At 48.8% G+C, this 20,466-nt stretch overlaps 1 protein-coding gene across 2 annotated transcripts in view; it reads right to left on the bottom strand.

The window, feature by feature from the left end:
• Positions 1-1,768: 1,768 nt before the first annotated feature.
• Positions 1,769-20,466, bottom strand: part of LOC119166640 (kallikrein-4) — a 252,316-nt gene continuing 233,618 nt past the window's right edge. For both annotated transcript variants that reach the window (XM_075883291.1, XM_037417957.2), the window contains one exon: positions 1,769-3,202. In XM_075883291.1, coding sequence (XP_075739406.1) covers positions 3,011-3,202 — 192 coding nt within the window. In that variant the 3' untranslated portion in view covers positions 1,769-3,010. The remainder of the gene's footprint in view (positions 3,203-20,466) is intronic.

Here is a 20,466-nt window from a genome sequence, read left to right on the forward strand (position 1 = left end):
CCTGTGGCTTGGAGTAGCCTTCACGCACGCACACTCCTATCTCATTGGAATGGCCAGCTCTTCTACATGCACGTACTGCAGCTGCGAAGAAACCATCGCGCACCTTCTACGTAAGTGCACCCATTTCAACGCGCGAAGACAAGAACTGACTGCAGCTCTGGATAGACTGGATGATCGGCCGTTGTCGGAAGAAAGGGTTCTGGGTTATTGGCCGGGCCCATCTTCAGCCCAGAAGGCTTTGAAAGCTCTGCTACGCTTTTTGCGGGCAACTGGCCTCAGAGACAGACTTTAGTGTCTTATACTCTTTGATGTTGCTTTTCCTCTGTCGCTATTTTTTGTAATTTATCTCTCTCTCTCTTTATCCGCAACTTTTTTTATCATACTTTAGCCTCCTCACCCGAGTCTCCAGCACAGGGTAGCCAGCCAGTCTAAACTGGCTAACCTTCCTGTCCTTCCGCTTAAACTTTACTCTCCCTCCTTGTTTCCATCTGTCAGCTCCCATTAAGATGTTGGAGCTATCTTAAAAGTAATACTCGGTGTGTCGGCAGTCTTGCGTATGTTCGCTACTTGTGCGCGTGGCTTCTGTGTTGTCATTTTTTCGCGCAGTTTTTGTAGTTATGCATTACCAGCTGGCCCATCGCACAGTCCTCCTGAGTTATATTCCTAGTTGTATGGGCTCATTTGATCGAGTTCTGCGCTTTTGCGAGTACCTTTTCCTATTTTTGTGTCTTTTTGGCGCAGTATGTGTCGTTATGAACTACCAACTTGCCCAGCGTTCAGTCCTCTTCAGTTATATTACAAGCTGTATGGGCTATTTTGCGCGTGTTCTGCGCTTGTGCGTGTGGCTACCGTGTTGTTGTCTTTTTTGCGGCGTTTTTCTAGTTATACATTAGTTACTGTCCCAGCGCTCGGTCCTCTTAAGTTGTATTAGCAGTTGTAATGGGTCTTTTGAATGTGTTCTGTGGTTTCGCGAGGGCCTTTTTCTGTTCCTGTCTTTTTCGCATAGTTTGTGTAGTTATATATTTACAAACTTGTGCAGCGTTCAGTCCTCCTCAGTTATAATATCGCTGCATGGGGTCTTTCGAACGTGTTCTCCGCTTTTGTGTGTGCCTTCTGTGGCATGCTACGGTAAGATCATGCTACTGTATTTCGGGCAACGCTATTATGCTATGTTGAGCTAGAGTACTTTAACCCTTTCTTAGGTAATCATATACTCGGAGTCTCTGGCTCGAAAATGCGTGATTTACTTTGGGAAAGCCAGTGAATTATGGGACGAGAAGGTACTCTCCCAAACAAAAATCCCAGCACTCTTAGTTTCTAGAGTGCTGGCTCATTGGAGGTTGGTCTAACGAACGACCACGCGTGCGGCCTATCCACGCTGGGGCACCCGATGCCGTGATAGGCACAAATAGGATTACCTCTCGTTGTCCTATGAAGAACTCACAAAAGACGTTTCAGGGCACCTAGTTATATAAATGCGGTATCCAGGCGCTACTTGAAACTTCCTAGCGTTGCTCCAGTACAATTCTTGGAGGGAAACTCATTAGAATGAGTAGATTAACGTTGGTTGGCGGATCCAATGCAGACACTTCGCATGCCAAACCACCCCCTAGACTCGTGTGTTCATTGTTCACTAGCCTGACAGTAGACTGTACTAGAACAGGAAAAAACTGGTCTTCCCAGCTCTGCTTTTTTCAAGCCTGGCAACACAGCTGCAAAGGCACCTTTATATTTTTCATTGAGCACCACTGAAAATGGCTACACAATATCATTACAAAGAGATGTATTCGTTTATTTTATTCACAGGATCTTGACACTCGTTTTACACCACATTTACTGTAGCATATCTCATCGCACATGCAGGTTGAGGCTTTTATGCTGGAGTGCTGTACGTGAACATTGTATAAATGAACGCGTCCAATGACAGCAGAGCTTATGTATCAGCGTGTACAATAACAAAAGTGTTTATTTATTGGCTTATTGATGGCTCCTCCTGCTTTGGTGGACTTGGTTCAACCTCAATTGACGTTCGTGCGTATTAAGTGCTTTCTTGCCATAACATTTCAGCGCTTGAACGACCGCGTTCACTTCACCTCAAATACGCGTCGGTGAGGTGGCCGAGTGGTTAAGGCGATGGACTGCTAACTTCACCTCAAACAGCCATGGTAGCATTAGACATACGGTATGACACTGCTAAGCTCGTGGTCTTGGGTTCGATTTGCGAACAAAACGGTGGCATTCTGATGTGGGTTAAATGCAAGCAACTCCCACGTGCTTTGGTTGGCGTCAGAGAACTCCAAATGAGTGATATTATATGGGCGTTTATTGCTATGGCGTGCCCCATATTCATGTTGTTGCAACGTAAACAACATGAATTTCACCTCAACTAGGCATGCGCTGCCAGGGCTTCTCTCTTGTCTGTTCAAATTTTTTACCGGTGCTGTGTCAACAACTTGTTGTTTTATGAGAGACTATATATCTTAATGAAATGATAACTGCCTCGCTAAAAATTAGGCCAATCACCCAGTAAATCTTTTAAATTTGTGTGAACCTGCCCTAACTGATCAGACATATGTTATTATTGGATACAGAAGTGTACTTCGAGTCCCTTGTCAATGATAACGGAAATGGGCAGTGCCGATACTCTCTCCTTCCGTGAATTCCTGTCATAATGTCAGGTAAATCGATGGTTGGATAGTCAGGAGAAGCGCCAGCCATTGACCGAAGAGCTGCAGCCCATCACCTCAGCGAATAGTCAAACTTAAGGTATGCTCTTTGAAAGCGGGGTCAGTGGTCGTCATTAGCGCTGGATTCGTGGACCGCTCTTGAGGAGGATATATTGCAGAATTCCAAAGTGGTATCGAACTGCCAGCAGTCGGGTTAAGTATAAGTGTAGCGAGTGATTCTTTACAAGATGTTCCATAAAAAATGCCCATGAGGCCACATGGATGGCGTACATGTGGCTCCGTTGGGCTCCTGCGTGTTCACTCTTCTTTCGATGCTGTGCACTCTACGCTTTCGTGAAGCGCTCTCTGGGAAGACCCGTGGCTTCAGTGATGAAGTCCATGCTCTGGAGCACGTCCGCGTACACTGCTGGCACTCCGAATTGGCCGCAGTGCAGCTCACCATACGACACCAGTCCCACAAGCACAAGCCGATCTTCGCTGCTGGCATTGCACACCAGCGGACCACCATCGTCTCCCTGAAAAGCAGCAGACATGTTTTGTTCATGCGTGAAATATTTCCACGTGAAAAAGTAGCACCACGTCAGCTTTCGAGCTTAACCATTTCAACTCTGGAATTTTTGTTTTTGTCAGACCCATTCTTATAACGTATTTTACTAATAATGATGGTCTCAGAAGACCATAAACGAAAATTTTAGTCAGTAGTGTAAGTATTTATGAATTTACAGCGACGACGTAAATTAGCTTATCCTGGGCATATATTCAAGAAATGACAAAAATTGCAACTTTTTTTGCTGATGTGTCCTAGATTGCACAAAATCTGAACAAACATAGTATTTAAAAGTGTTGAAGCTCCTAAAACACTTTCAGGGCTTCAACCCGAAAGTGCCGCCTTCCCGCCTCTGCTTGCCCACATCGTCGTCACCAACAACATCGGTCGAGATTCTACTTTTTTACTGCTCCATGCTCCAGAAAAATGAAACAGCGGTGGTGTCGATTGCATTGTGAATAGTTGAAGAAATACCTCTGCAAGAATGAGCGGATTTCATTATGTTTTCAAGTTTCTAAAAGAAAATTTGTGTGGTGTCGTCAATTGACGACACGAGGGCTGAAAGAGTTAAGCTTGAACGCTGCAGGCAAAAAAGGCTTCCACAATATTCGAAGATCTTGAGATATCCAGAGAATCACAGAAAACATAGGAGCCTTCTGTGTAATTGTCATTACCATCAGCATGACTACAGCCGCTGTAGGGCAAACGTCTTCCCTATGTTGCATCAATAAATTTTGTCTTGTGTTTGATGCTGCCGAGTCGTACCCGCAAACTTCCAGACATAATCTTAATGTGACACTCCCTCATATCAGCCTACCTAACTTTCTTTCTTTTTCTCTCAGAATCCCGTCAGTTACCCTCACTGACTGCAGCAGTTATTTTGCCAACGCGCTTTATTCCCGGCGAATATACAATTTCTTTCTTGATTTTAACTATGTTGCCTTTTACATTTCGACTGTACTCCGCTTAATGTTTTTATGTATTTATATAATATACCTTCAAGGCTTTCAACAGGGGACTTTAGGTGAGGGAGTCGGAAAACAATATAGAAAAAAATAAAACAACAATTCTATGGCATTCCTAATTGTTTACGGGTTGGAATGGCCGACGACACTTGAGGGAAGGTCGTTCCAGTCCCTGGCTGCCTGAGCGAAAAGGGAATGATGGTGGGTTGTGGTGCAGACAGGAGAGGGGTAGACGGCCTTGTGATGACTTGTGAGAGCTGATGTCCGATGGGTTGGCTGAGTGGGGAAGCTATAATTAGATGCATGATACATTTTGTTGTACAAGGACAGTCTACTTCCCTTACGACGTAGGTCAAGGTTACGTAAACCTGCCTTAATTCTAAAGGTAGTAACAATGGTGTGCTATGAGTAATCTGAATAACTTACTTCTACTACATTTCTAATCGCTACTTGCTGCGTCGTCTTTAAATTAGGTTTCTCTTTTTAGTGGCGTATTCATGTTGGGTGTTTACGAGCTCTCTGAAAGGTGGCTGCATGCGCGTTGGGTTGGCACGATTCGAGTGCTTCCGTTGGTTCTTTCGGAGCGTCAGCATCCTACTCGAAATGCTCCCGACCACTTTTACTTCGAAGTGCGAGCATGAAGCGACCTGACCGGGAGGATGGAGCAAGGTACACAAGCCGTCTAATCCTGTGGCTACCTGCAGCTTAACCAGGTGCACAGCGCATACAGCCCGAGTGCACATTTCAGAAGGAGACATCGCCGGAAGCGTAATACTTCGTGCACGTGCGTTGCAGTGGCGTTTTTGAGTTTCTGTGTGGCGAGTTAACGCCTACGAAGCTACAAACGCATCATGTCAAAAAGAAGAGTCTAGCGAAGGCACAGAAAACTTCAATGCTGTCGTTACAGCTGCTCGGAGACAGCTACGAGATTTGCCTTAAATATAGCACTGCAACGATAACAATCGCCAGATTTATGACATCGCAGGATTGAATCATGGTTGCGGCAGCTGCATTTTCGATGGAGGCGGAAATGTTGTATGCCCGTGTGCTCAGATTTGGTTGCACCGTAAAGAACCCCAGGTGGTCGAAATTTCCGGAGTCCTCCACTACGGCGCCTCTCATAATCATATGGTTGTTTTGGGGCGTTAAAACCCACATATCAATCAATCAGATTTATGGGCTGAACTCGGAAAGTTGCCGCTGCGTCAAGACATGTGGGAAGTGCGTACTGAACTGATCGACGTCACTTCTTGTTTCAGCGCTGGAATTGGCGCAGGAACCCGTGGCCGTATCGATGGGCACACGTGGTGGTGTGGCACCACGTGCGCCGAGCCAGGCGGCTGTGGTTTACTTGCGGCTTTCCATGCTGGCTGCACCAAGATCAAAGGGCTTTGGCTGCTCCGAAATTCGGTTGGTACACTACCCCTCGAGCTCTGTCGCGAGCAGCCTCGGCATCTGGTGACTCTGAGCCTGAGGGCCGGAGCTACCAACCAAATACTCGGTAAACGTGTAGGTTTGTGCTCCGTAATTTAGTACCCGTAAGGTACAGCTGTTGTACACCTTCTTATTCAGGACAAGTTACCTACCACTCATGATTTCAGAATGGTTGCTGAAGCTCCACGGGTACTTCTTGTCCTAACCAGACGTAGCGAAGAGTCTGGAGGTTCGGGACAGTTGGAGGGATAGGACAGCGCACCTATCTTTCCCGCAGTTACTTCAAGAGCGCTATCCAACGGTTTTTAAAATTGGGCTAACAGACCGATTGCACGGATGTGATGGTGGGCACCTTTGCCATGTGGAGCTTCCTTGAGGGAAAGTCATCTTTTTTCCTAGTGAAAATTAACTTTGTTCTACCACATTTGTAACGTTCTCAGATTTCAAATGCTAAAGCGAAGCTAATAGAAATTTTTGCCGAAAACACATATTTGTGCCGTACTTTTTGAAATAAAAAGTTTAGACAACGCGTGTGAGCTTTAGCCACCGAACGATCTTTAGGATTAAAAGTGACGTTACACTGCGCAAAAAAAAAACAAGCGAGGAAAGAAGAGCGTTTACATGCACAAAATTATGCACTCTTGGGAGAAACATAGCACCACCTGGCCACGTCACGCAAAGCAGGCCGCCAGCACGCAAGATGTGGCCACGCATCAAAACTTATCGGCGCAGGCACACAGGCATGACGCGCTCATGCGCCGTGCTTGCTTTTCTGTGAAACATACCTAACGATCAGCATGCCAATAGTGACTGAGCGCACCGCACTGCCGTTGCGGGAAGGGTCACGTCACTTAGGGCCGGTTTATGTGAGCGGCAAGTCTGACCTGACGGCATAGTGTCGTAGACAGACAGCCGGCATGGTCCGCTTGAGAGCTGTTCGAAGTTCACGGCAAGCTTCGCCAGCGAAGCAGACTCCGATAAACAAGGCCGCTCTTCCAAATTCAGGTGTCGAGCACCTCGAATCTATCAAGCAGTCACCGTGCGCTCTGTGGCATACAAGCAATCGAATGAATGCTTCCATTCGCTTTAAAGTGATGTCCTTAAGCTACGACAGCACAGTACTCGAATCGATTCAGCACCGTTTTTGAGTGCCATCCTCAAATAACTGATGTAGGCATCGGCAAGCCTTCCCGTATCTCGGAGGGCATACATTACACGTGTTTAGGTCATCCTGGATAACTGGCGCCACTTTTCGAAACGCCTCTTTTGGGACATGCTATTTTGAATTACGCTGCGTTTTTTTATGGGACAAGCTAAAACGCTCTATGCAACCCTGGAACGTGTTCTCGCAACAACACATACGACATCGCGAGAAAACCATCGAGCGAGAAGCAAGCAGCTTTGAGTGTCCCGCGGCAGACGCAGAAGACGTGGAGAGCAGACGACGCAGCTCACCTCTGTCGCTCGTTCATCGCTGATTTCCTACGTCGCTCTTCGGTTAACGGCAAATGGCGCAAAAATGGGTCTGGGATCTATTCTTCGAACGGCAAAGGACAGCAGACGTGCGTGAAAGAAACAGCCGCACGCGGCTGCCTCAGAACCTCAAACAGCGAGGCATGCTTGTCGTTTGCCTGAAGCGGGCCTTACTTGAAGCGTGATGTGGTTTTCTGCGTTTAATAAAGAGTACTTAACATGCTATCCTCGGGATGAATGCAGCCCGTGGATATGTCTCTGGTGGCCCATGGCCTCACCTGGAAATAAATGTTTGGAACGTTGCTAAAATGCACTCGCAATGTTTATTCATTTATTGCGACAATAACGCATTGTTGAGGCAAGCTGCAGAGACGGGACTGGTCTGAGGCAATTTTTAGTGGGGCGCCATGTAGTGACCATATATTGTAAGTTACTGTGGAATAAATTCTAGTATATTTTAGAATTGGTGTCATGATATACCACTATAGAGAACTGTATCAGCAGGTTTCTCGAATCCGGAGGGCAAGTTCAATTCATAAATGATCCTCATATGGGAAATCGGAAACGCTACTTTCACTAGGTGCGAATGGGTTCATTTGCTTCAGCACCCCTTCCCCCCTCCACGCTTCAGTTCATTATTCCCTACCGTGGCCATTGCCAGACTAATTATTTCGCCAATATGGGCCGCTAGCTCAGGTGAGTTTGATTCATCTTGCCTGTTCCAGTCTTCACGCAATCCTTGTAGTTTTCGTGTATTCTTGCAAGCGTCACTGCACTGCTTCGCTTTAACAAACTTAGCGCCGCAAAGACAATAGACATATAATAGTGACGTTGATTGTGGAAGATGGATCCGGATAACTTCGGCCAATGTCCCTGCATATGCGGTAGCACATAAGGTTACACTTATGACAGCCACCCGGCCGTGGTTAATAAACGTTACGAAACTAATATTTGACTTTCACAAAATAGCAGAGCCGGGTAATGAAACTAATATAGCAGTAAACGTAAAGCTAATCCACATATTGTTAGGTTACCACAGTCGAATGAAATAGGACAAGTAAACAGACATCTTGTGGTTTAAGCATATTTAAACGAGTGCGACCATTATCACTGCGGCCTAACGAGAAACATAGCTTGGAAAGCAATTGCAGCTTCTTCGCAGCGTCGCTAAAAGCAACGAGAATATCAAGCTCATGATAGCATCAACAACAATAGCTTTGAAGTAATCTTGAGAACTCTTAACAAGGGGTTAAAAGCTCGATGTGTAGCGCCTCCCGTTTAGCCTGCAGCAGAAAATCAATTCCCCTCGCGACGTACGATGTTGAAAGGCGGCTCTGATGGGCGCCAGGATGCTTTATAAGTATTTAACTACACATATAAAATTGTAACAGGGATGAATTCTTCATTCGCGATGTTTAACCAGGCAATTTTTTACAGCTAGTAAAATTTATTCAGAAGCTTTGAATACCAAGAATCGAAAAACTGTTCGGTGGCGTTAATAGGTGATCATTGTGAAATGTCAGTGTTAGTGTTACTCCATTGCGCGGGAATATGACTTACAGCAGAAAAAACGATGCGTAGTGGGCGGCAACAAATGGCAGGACCAAAGGCGAAATAACGAGCCAGGCAGAATACGCCAAGCGGATTAACGAATTGATAATTTATTTGTAGAGCTTAATGTCCTGAAGTCACCATATGAACATGAGAGACGCCGTAGTGGAGGCTCCGGAAATTTCGATCACCTGGGGTTTTTTGACGTGCACACTAATCGGAGTACACGGGCCTAAAATATTTCCACCTCCATCGGGAATGCAGCCGCGGATTAACGAATAATCATTAAACATACTAGGGCCGCACAATCGTCTTGCGTGCATGAAGCTCATTTTTTTGGTGACTGTTTGAAGAGGCAGTAATGTTCGGAATATTCTAGTTTACATAGACTGTCAACACACACGTGCTGCGCAACCAAACATCGGCCAACTTGGCTGAACTTATGTGAATTATAGATTCAAGTGTGCCCGTGAACTACTTTATGCCACCTCTGCTTCAAGTAACAACGATCAGTTTTCAAAGATGCATGCTTTTAAAACAGATTGCGGCATTGAAAGAAGGAACCACTTACATCGTTTGCGGAAAACTGCACAAAAGTGAAGTGCAGTTTCCTTTAAGGCATTGCCATGCACTCAATCGCTACTGGCATGGTCATAAATAGGTGTGCTTTATAACAAAGGCAGCACAGTGCGCCATCGCGTCACAGGAAATCACGCAAGGTATGTGTGCCTGTGCCGGTAAGCTTAGATTCACGGCCGAAAAGCGTACGCTGGAGGCCCGCGCAACGTGGCCACGAAATGCTGTGTTCGTAGCAATAGTGGACCGTTCTGTACAATGGAGAAGCGTATGAGTGAACAAGAATTCAGCAACGTTAGCAAGAATTTTTTTAAGAAGTAGAGCGCAGAACAGTCAAGACCGTCGACACACCCTGCCATAAAAAGAAACGGCGTTTGCTAGCTATTGCTGTTTCTCAAGTTAAAAAGGCACACTTGCGCATAGGCTTATCAGCCGCGGGGGGGGGGGGGGGGGCAAGGGGGGCACGAGCCTTTACACATTTGATAGTGGTCACTCTTGCAGCATGCGTGGGCAACCAACAAGATGAAGTTTTCCGTTACAACAGTAATTGCTGAATTAAGTTCTTACGGGAGAATGAAAATGTTACGAGGCAATGTCACAACATGGTGAAACTTGCCAACATTTCCTCTGGGATGAATTTCCTTGTGGGTTTTTTGCGGGGCGGGTCGCTTATGCGACGTTTTTGCGTCTTGGGCTGTAGTATTGCAGAGCAGCAGGCAAGCGCTGAACAGAGGACCTGTATTATTACATCACTTCTTCATGCTTTTATTTTGCTGTTAATGGTATATGAAGTTATGATTGGGAAGGAGCAAACTTTTTAAAGACCGCTCAAAGCATTTTCTGCTTCCGGAAGGTAACTTTCTTTAAATAGGTATACTGTAACCGCTGCTCTGTCAAAACTTTTACGAGCCAATGAGTGTGATGAATCGTTTTGAACGCAAAAACTGGGCTAAGCGCGCAATTCCTCAGCTTGTTAGTGGGATATAGCTTTGTGGTATCTTAGAAGGTGAGCAATGTCACCTCTGTGTATGCATATTCATATCAAAGTGTGAGGAGCGTGACTATAATATTCTTTCTGGATATATATAGCCGCTTGCATAGCTGCATTTAGCGGTGAGACAGCGACGACAACGAAGAAAGCGGATTGGCTCAGGACGCGCAGCGCAGGCGAGTGAAGACGACAATCTTAGCGGCCTTCTTTTCAGAGCGTCTCTACGAGTTCCACTGTCCGTGTTTTTAAGTTAACCTCTTGTAATATATAACCCGCGACAGTGGAGGAGGTGCTGGATACTACTACCTCATGATCGGCACCACTATATAGAAACCCTGAGTCCAGCCATATGAGACAGCCATGCGTGGAGACGCCTGTGTACCACTCAAGCCGGTGCCTTCAAGGTCTTGAACCAGAATTTGGCCGTTTAGTGGGAGCAACACTTGCGACAGCCACCCCTACTCAAGAAATTTCATTTTCAAGGAGTCCTGCACAGGTAATGGTCCAGAATATGCGCATTTCTGAACCATTTCATGGCAGGCCGAACGAAGATGTGCAAGACTGGCTTAAGCAGTTTGAACAGGTAGCTAAATCTAACTACTGAAGTCTCGATGGAAAGCTCTTTTACGTATACTTCGCCCTTGAAGACGGCGCGAAGACGTAGTTTATGAACCGCGAGGAAACATGGGAGGAGTTTTGTCATCGGTTTCATGACACCTTCGATAACGTGAACCGACGCGAAAACGCACAACGCCTCCTTGAAGGACGCACCCAACAGCTGCATGAAAGCGTCGCCACCTTTGCTGAGTATATGCTGCGTCTGTGCCACCGCGCGGACCCCAACCTGCCCGAGGCTCAAAAGCTAAGCCATCTCAAGAACGCGTCAAAGAGCAGCTATTTGTTGGTCTTGTGCGCAATACGCCAACAACAGTGAACTAGTTCACCAGGGAGGCCACCGCAATAGAGCGTGCGCTGCAGCAACAGTACCGACAGTCTGATCGCCCGGCCACCGGCGCAGCTGCAGGTGCCGCCACACTTACCACAAGCGACGAGTTTTCTCTACACCACCTGATTAGACAGATCATGCGTGAGGAGAACGCGAAGGAAAACGCAAAGTACACATTACAGTCACAGGCGCCTCCGCAGCAGGAGTCTACGGTAGCCCTTGTCGCTGAAGTCGTTCGCCATGAACTTTGACGAGCGTTTGAAATCTCGTCAGCAATATTCCGCTCCACCGTACCATCCAAACTCGTGTACCTACGCAGACGCCATGCGTCGTGCATTGGCTCCAGAAGTACCCTACCAGCTGAACGGATACAGCTATGCAGACGTTGTTCGTGGACCCACGCCTATGCCAGCGCCGCAGTACTTCGAATCATAGCCTGTTGCAGCCCGGGCTCAACCGGATTCGGTCATGTGACCCTGTATGCGGAAGACCGAGATATGGCGCAATGCGGATCGCCGAACACTCTGCTAAAACTGTGGAGAGCCAGGGCACATTTACCGTTTTTGCCCACATTGCCGAGCTGAATACCGTGGTAGTGAACCTAAAGCTACGCGCCGACCGTTCGACGAAAGGCGTGCCCCCATCGACAACGACCAGGTTGGCAGGCGAGTAGGCTCTGCTACCTTCCGCACGCGCTCACCATCCCCGGCTCGCTTTGGTCACTAAGCCGCCATAGTTTGGCTGACGCTGCTAGAGGTCGGTCTTTCAGCCCACGGCGAGGAAACTGAAAACAGCGACCTCTGGGGAGAAGGTTGCAAGCCGTCGAATGGCCGAAAATCCCCCACTGCTGCCGAAACACGTGAGAAACGACGATGAAGACTCCGCCGAGAAAACTGTGACTGCCGACCTCGCTGTGACGATTGATGTCGTTGAAGTGACGGCCTTAGTCGATACGGGTGCATACTTTTCCCTGATGAGTGAACGATTGGCAGACGAACTCAAGAAAGTCAGGATGAAATGGACGGGCCCTTATATCCGAAATGCTGCAAGACATATAATGCCACCCACAGGAAAATGTACAGAAAGACTCACGATTGAGAATGTGGCTTTTGTAGCCACATTCCTGATCCTACTGGAGTGCTGCAAACCTATGTTTCAGCGAATGGACTTCTTAGGAGAGTACGGTGCTGGGTTCAACATACGCGATGTTGTGATTACATTAGCCGCTGACGAGCTTGTAACCCGTGATACAGACCAAGAACCCAGGGTGTTACGTGGGGTCGACGACGACGTCTTCGTGCCACCACTGTCATGTAGTCGTGTTTCCGTGTGTTGCGGCGTGCACAGTATTGAAGACGCCATAGGCGAACGACTCACTGCGCTTTTTATTGCCAAGAAATTGCCATCACTCGCGGCATCGTCAGCTTAGTGGATGGGCGCGCAGAGGTGCTTCTGACCAACTTCACGAATGATCGCCGGCACATCGGTAAAGGCATGGCTGCGGCGTACCTCGAAGAGCTCGACTACTTTCACGACGGTCTTATGCAAGGGGAAGCCACAACTCAATCACCTCAACTAAACCACCAGTCGATATCGGTCCGAGTCTAACACCGACTGAAAATGCCGTCTTATGGAGCTGTTCGACCAGATCAAGGACTGCTTCTCATTGACATCACTAGTGGGTCAAACGCGTCTGACTAAGCATCGCATCATTATGGAAGACACAGCAAGACCAGTCCGACATAACCCATATCGCGTCGCTCAGAAAGAACGTGGGGTGATCCAGCTGCAAGTCATGAAGATGCTAGAGGATGATGTATTCCAACCCTCAAAGAGTCCTTGGGCATCGCCAGTGGTACTCGTGAAAAAAAAGATGGCAGCTTGCGTTTCTGCATCGATTATTGTAAGCTGAACCACGTTACGAAAAAAAAGACACTTATCCATTACCACATATCGATGACTCTTTGGACAGGCTACGGCATGCACGCTACTTCTCGTCAATGTACCTTAAAAGTGGATACTGGCAAATAGAAGTAGATTAGCTCGACCAAGAAAAGACTCCCTTCGTGATGAGAGACGAGCTTTATGAATTCGAAGAGCTCCCTTCCGGTCTATGCTCAGCCCCAGCCACGTTTCAGAGACTAATGGATACCATTCTGTCCGGCCTGAAAAGAAAAATATGCCCCGTGTACCTCGATGACGTCATTGTTTTTTTGGCCACGTTTGAAGAACATCTAAAGCGGCTACTGTCAGTCCTTCAAGCCATACGGTCCACTGGACTCACATTGAAACCAGAAAAATGCTACTTCGGCTTCCAAGAACAACAGTTTTTGAGACACGTGGTCAGTCGCGCAGGTGTATAGACTGACCTGCTGCCGTCATAAAGTTCACAAGGCTTGTTGATAAGAAAGTGGTCGGGCGTTTTTTGCGTCTCTGCGCCCACTACAGGCGATTTATAGCAGGCTTTGCACACATCGCCTCTCCACTCACCCGCCTTACAAGGGAAGAAGTTGCGTTTGTACGGGGTGAAGAGCAAGAAGCTTCGTTCAACAAGCTGCGACAGCGTCTACGAACTCCACCCGTTCTTGCTCACTTCGACGAGAATGCACCAACAGCCATCCATGCAGACGCCAGCAATGTGGGCCTAGGTGCTGTTCTTGTCCAATGCCAAGATGGTGTGGAGAGAGTGGTTGCCTACGCTAGCAGAACGTTGACACGCGTTGAGTCCAACTACTCAACAACGGAGAAGGAGTGTCTGGCCGTCGTTTGGGCAGTTGCGAAGTTTAGCCCGTACTTATATTGCCACACTTTCCAAGTCGTAAGCGACCATCACTCTCTTTATTGGTTGACCAACATGACAGACCCATCTGAACGTTTAGCACGATGAAGCTTACAGCTCCAAAATTACGACATGAACGTAGTTTACAAGTCCGGAAGGCAACACTTAGACGCCGACTGTTTGTCAAGGTCACCAATTGGAAGACCGGCTACAGAGGATGATGAATTCACAATTTGTTTAGGAGTTGTTGATGCAGCTATCATTTATCAGCAACAACAAGATGATCGGGAGCTCGACTCGCTTATAGAATGTTTGATCAGACGAGCCACCAATGCACCAAGAGTGTTTTCGAAGAACTTATTGTCATTCTGTTTACGGGACGGAATTCTGTACAAAAAGAATGTCTCATCAACAGATAGAAGCTATCTGTTGGTAGTTCCTGAAGCTCTCCGCAGCAAAATTTTACAAGCCTGCCATGACGAAGCCACCGCGGGCCACCTCGCTTACACAAGAACACTGACACGCGCCAAAGAAAAATATCACTGGCCAGGAATCGCAGCAGAGGTGAAACATTACTTCCGAACATGCATTGACTGTCAGCGGCACAAGGTACTACCTGTCAAGCCCGCTGGGCTATTATATCTTGTGACCGTGCCAGTAACTCCGTTTTCTCAAATTGGAATGGATCTGTTGGGCCCATTCCTACATCGAACAGCGGCAACAAATGGGTTATAGTGGCGACGGACTACCTTACCCGATACTCGGAGACCAATGCAATTGCAAGTGGTACTGCAGCTGAAGCGGCCCAGATCTTCATTGAGAACATTGTTCTGAGACATGGTGCTCCAGCTGTCGTCATAACAGACAAAGGTACCGCAATTACAGCCGAGCTTTTGCGCACTGTGCTTACGCTCAGTGGCACAGCGCATAGGAAAACGACAGCTTACCACGCACAAACTAATGGGCTTAAGAACGACTTAACAAGACAATCGCTGACATGCATTGCATGTACGTCGACGTGAAACACAAGAATTGGGACCGAATACTGCCTTACATCACATTCGCGTAAAATATGGCGCGTCAGGAAACAACAAAAATGATGCCTTTCGCACTAATTTACGGCAGAGAAGTTACTACAATGCTTGACGCCATGCTGCCTTACAATTGCAATGATTCAGAGACAGACGCCACAAACTTCACTGAGCGCATCGAGGAAGCAAGACAGCATGCCTGCGTCAGAATAAGGAACCAGCAGCAACTTGACGCACAATGGTACAACCTTCACCATCGATTCGTCAGTTATCAACCAGGAGATAGAATCAGGGTTTCTTTTCCTGTATGACGGCGAGGCCTCTCAGAGAAACTCCTATGCCGATACTTCGGACCCTACAAGGTTTTTCGCCATCTTAGCCACGTAACGCAAGAAGTCGTGCCCGACGCCTCCTCCTGTTCGAAACGTCGCCAGCATCTGTCTGAAGCAGCGCACGTGGTTCGCATGAAACTTTACCACTCTGGATGATGTAAACACCCGCTGGCTGCCTCTCTATTTATTGAGCATCGGGACGACGCTCTCTCTGGCAGGAGGGTAATGCCGCGTGCGTAGCTGCATTGAGCGGCGAGATAGTGACGACAACGAAGAATGTGGACTTGCTCGAGAGGGGCAGCGCAGGCGAGTGAAGAAAACGACAATCTTAGCAGCCTTCTTTCAGAGCGTCTCTACGAGTTCTACTGTCCGTCTTTTTAAATAAACTTCCTGTAATTTATAACCCGCGACAATGTATATATTAAAATAGAGGTGTTGTACGTCGAGAAAGGTTCAGACGCAGCTTGGCAAAATGAGCTTTAACAGGCAGGTCTGGCTAATGGCGAATAGCGTGCGCGAGCTACTACTGCAGCCACCGATCATCGTCGTCTTCTTCATTGCCAGCAGAGCGTCCGTTATTCAGATTCATTAATTCATTACAATTACTCCCCGCGAAATAAGGAGCCATCCTGGCGATCTTTGGACAAGTAAACACGGGAGGGTCGTAGCAGGGCTTAAGTCTCGAGACGTGGACAATTTCCTGGCCACGACGACGTTGGTCAGAAGATGGTTCCAGTGGCTCGATGAGATAATTCACCGGTGACTTTTTTTGTAGCACACGATATGGGCCGTGATACTTGGGGACCAACTTGGTAGAAAGGCCAGGTGTAGCCGAAGGGACATGCAGCCATACGAGTGAACCTGGATCGTAGGAAGTAGTGTTATTTGATGCGTCATGGTGGTGTTTTTGGCATCCTTGGTCTTGAGTTGTGAATGATCTTGCCAGTTGGCGGCATTCTTCAGCGTATGTAGCGGCTTGAGACAAAGTCGTGGACTCTGAGGAGTCAGGTTTGTACGAAAGGATGGTGTCCATAGTGCAAGAAGGTTCGCGTCCGTAAAGGAGGAAAAAAGGAGAGAACCCAGTAGTGCTTTGAATGGCGGTATTATAAGCGAAGGTGATAAACGGGAGCACTCGGTCCCAATTGGAGTGGTCTGACGAGATATACATAGACAGCATGTCACCAAGGGTGCGGTTGAAGTGCTCTGTCATTCCATTGGTCTGGGGATGATAGGCGCTTGTAGTGCGGTGAACGACGTGGCACTCACGCAGCAATGCTGTGATGAGGTCTGACAAGAATACGCGACCACGATCACTCAGTAACTCCCGAGGTGCTCCATGCCGTAATACGATGTTGTGAAGAACGAAAGTCGCAACGTCCTTTGCTGTAGACGAGGGAAGAGATGAAGTTTCGGCATACCGCGTGAGATGGTCGACGGCATCTATGATCCAGCGGTTACCGTCAGCGGTGTTGGGAAGGGGACCGTAGATATCGATGCCGACGCGGTCGAATGGTCGGGACGGGCATGGTAAGGGTAGCAAGGTACCGCTGGCGTGACAAGGAGGAGTTTTTCGTCTCTGGCACCTCGAGCAGGCCCGAACGTATTGTCGTATAAAACGGTACATGCCACGCCAGTAATATCGGAGACGTATGCGAGAATAAGTCTTCAAGAAACCTGCGTGGCCACATTGGGGGTCGTCATGAAACGTGGAACAAATTTCGGATCGCAGATGACGTGGAATCACGAGTAGCCACTGACGTCCACCGGGTGCGTAGTTGCGTCGGTACAGCACGTCGTCGCGAGTGGCGAAGTGCTCGACTTGCCGACGCAATGTGCGAGAAGGAGGGGAAGCCGTGTGCCCAGTCAGGATGTCTAGAATCGAAGCAACCCAAGGGTCCTTGCGTTGCTCAGATGGCATCTCGGCGATGGTGATGGCAGTGGCATCACAGGTTAGACTTTCGCAGCAGTCCAGGTCAGGGGGTAGCAGCGAACGGGATAGGGCGTCTGCGTCCGAATGTTTCCGGCCGGAGCGATAGACCACGCGAATATTATATTCTTGGAGGCGTAATGCCCATCGGGCGAGGCGACCGCTTGGATCCTTCAGTGACGACAACCAGCAGAGGGCGTGGTGGTCAGTCACGACGTCAAAAGGGCGCCCGTACACGTAAGGTCAAAATTTCTCTATCGCCCAAATAATGGCGAGACATTCCTTTTCAGTGACTGAATAGTTGGTTTCGGCTTTGCTAAGAGTTCGGCCTGCGTAGGCAACCACGTACTCTTGGAAGCCGTCTTTCTTCTGTGCAAGAATAGCGCCTAGCCCGACACCACTAGCGTCGGTGTGGATCTCTGTGGGTGCCGATGGGTCGTAGTGTCGCAGAATAGGCGGCGACGTGAGGAGGCGGCGCAGTTGATTGAAAGAATCGTCGCAGGTGGCAGACCAGGCGGAAAGGTCTCTAGAGCCGGCGAGGAGCTTGGTCAAAGGAGCGATGATTGTCGCGAAATTGCTGACGAAGCGCCGGAAGTAAGAGCAAAGGCCTATGAAGCTTCGGAGCTCTTTCATGGTGGTCGGTTTGGGAAACGCTGAGACGGCTGTAGGTTGGCAGGGTCAGGAAGAATGCCGTCTTTTGAAACCACGTGGCCAAGGATCGTAAGCTTTCGAGCAGCGAAATGGCACTTCTTCAGATTCAGTTGCAGCCCCGCGGCAGAAATACACGCGAGGACTTTCTCGAGGCGGGTTAAATGGGTTGCGAAATCGGTTGAAAAGACGACAATGTCATCTAAATAACAAAGGCAAACGTTCCATTTGAGGCCTCGAAGGATATAGTCCATCATCCGCTCGAAAGTAGCTGGTGCGTTGCTGAGGCCGAAGGGCATGACTGTGAATTCGTAAAGCCCATCGGGCGTGATAAAAGCAGTTTTTTCACGATCGGCCTCTGCCACGGGTACCTGCCAGTATCCAGAGCGCAGATCTAAAGAAGAGAAAAATTCGGCTCCCTGTAGGCAGTCCAAGGCATCGTCAATGCGTGGCAGCGGATAGACATCCTTGCGCGTGATTCGGTGTAGACGCCGGTAGTCCACGCAAAGCCTGATGAATCCGTCCTTCTTCTTCACCAACACAACTGGAGAGGCCCAGGGACTGCTTGACGGTTCGATTATGCCACGTGTCAGCATGTCGTCAACCTGTTCATTGATGGCACGGCGTTCGGTAGTCGACACACGATATGGACGCTGCCGTATTGGCGTCTCTTGACCGGTATCTATACGGTGAACGACAGATGACGCTCGACCTAAGGAAGGCTGATTGTCGTCAAACGAGGCTCGAAAACACTGTAGCAGCTTGATCAGCTGTTCCTGCTGCCCAGGGGTGAGGTTAAAATCAATGGACTTGCGGAATACATCTATAGGTTCATTAGCGTCCGTTGCGGGTGTAATGGCACAAGTCGGTAAAAATGGCTTGTCTGGATAGATCGGGTCTTCGATAATACAATTTAAGGTCTCGAGGCTTCCCAGACACTCGCCGCTTTGCAGGATGTACGGACATGCAGAAACGTTGCACGCATAAAGTACCGCCGAACCATTGGAAAAGTTGATGACGGCAAACGGGAGGACGATGGTTCGGTGTTGCACACTAGCTATAGTTGGCTGGAACAGGAGCGTCGAGTTAGTGGCAGCAGGGGAATACACAGGCACTAGGACGGCGGACAACGGCGCGATGCGGACGTCAGCTGCGGCAAACACTTTGGAGGGTCTGTGGTGGTCGATATCAAGGCACGGATTCGTCAACGTGAGTTCAGCACGAGCGCAGTCGACGAGGGCCTGATGGGTAGAAAGGAAATCCCATCCTAGTATGACGTCGTAAGATGAACGCGGGAGAACAACAAAGTTGACAGCGTTCCAAACATCTTGAATAAAAACGCGTGCTGTGCACTGAGCTGTCGGCGCGATAAAATGGAAGGTGGCCGTACGCAGAGCAAGATTCGTAAGCGGCGTTGTAACTTTTCTCAAATCGCGACACAGTTTTTCCCTAATTACAGAAACGACGGCGCTTGTGTCGACAAGTGCACGTACAGCAACACCTTCTACTAGCACATCAATTTCGTTGGTCGGACAAAGAGGAGGTCTTAGAAAGTTCGACGACGATGCAGTTCTTGCCTCCGGAACTGCGGCTGTCAGTTTTCCTCTCGAGCGGGGCTCGTGCGCCGAAGCATCGGGGAGACTGATCGGCGACGGGGCGGTAATGACCGGCGAGAATTGACAGGGCGTCGTGGGGACAATGAGCCGGTGATGGGAGAAGATGGTCGCCGGGGATTCTGGGCAGCCTGGTAATTTGCAGAATTCCCGTGGTCTGGAGGCTGGAAGTTACGACGGCGACAGTAGCGTGCTATATGTCCCACGAAACCGCATGCGAAACATATGGGCCGATTATCCAAGGTGCGCCATGGGTTAACGACAGAAGGTGCAGGGGGCGAAACGGGATGGGGTGCCGTGTATGTAGGCAGCGTCGTAGGGTAGGAGGACCCGGTGCCCCTCTATGCGCCAGAGACAGGTGGGGCTGGGGGTCTAGCAACGACGGCAGCGTAGGTCAGCGGCGTAGGGACAGATGGCGATGGAGGCAGTGCCTGCGTGACCTGTGTCTCAATGACCTGGAGTAGACGTGGGTCTAACGATGTCACTGGCGCGGATGCTCCGGCCACCAGATAAAGCTGCCGCGCAACTTCTTCACGAATGAACTGTTTGATGTGGGGCAGTAAGACGGTGTGATCAGCAGCGACATCGTGCACGAGGGCGGAAACTTCAGCCGTATCTTCAGCAGCCCTGCGCGTCGAGACACGCTGCTTACGCAACTCGTCGTACTCCTGACAGAGCTGGACAACATCGGTGATGGTCTGTGGATTCCGAGCGACGAGCATCTGGAAGGTATCGTCGTCAACTCCTTTGATGATTCGCTTGATTTGGTCGCGTTCGGTTAGAGATTCAACGACGCGCTTGCAAAGAGACAAGACATCTTCAATGTAACTTGTAAAGGTCTCGTCCCTGCGCTGGATTCGACTACGGAGACACTGTTCCGCGCGAAGCCGGCGCACGGCGGGACGACTGAAGACCGCGGCGATGGTGGTCTTGAAGGCAGACCAGTTGGTGATTTCGCCTTCGTGG

This window comes from Rhipicephalus microplus, unplaced genomic scaffold (genome assembly GCF_043290135.1).
Source record: "Rhipicephalus microplus isolate Deutch F79 unplaced genomic scaffold, USDA_Rmic scaffold_16, whole genome shotgun sequence".
Lineage (NCBI taxonomy): Eukaryota > Metazoa > Arthropoda > Arachnida > Ixodida > Ixodidae > Rhipicephalus > Rhipicephalus microplus.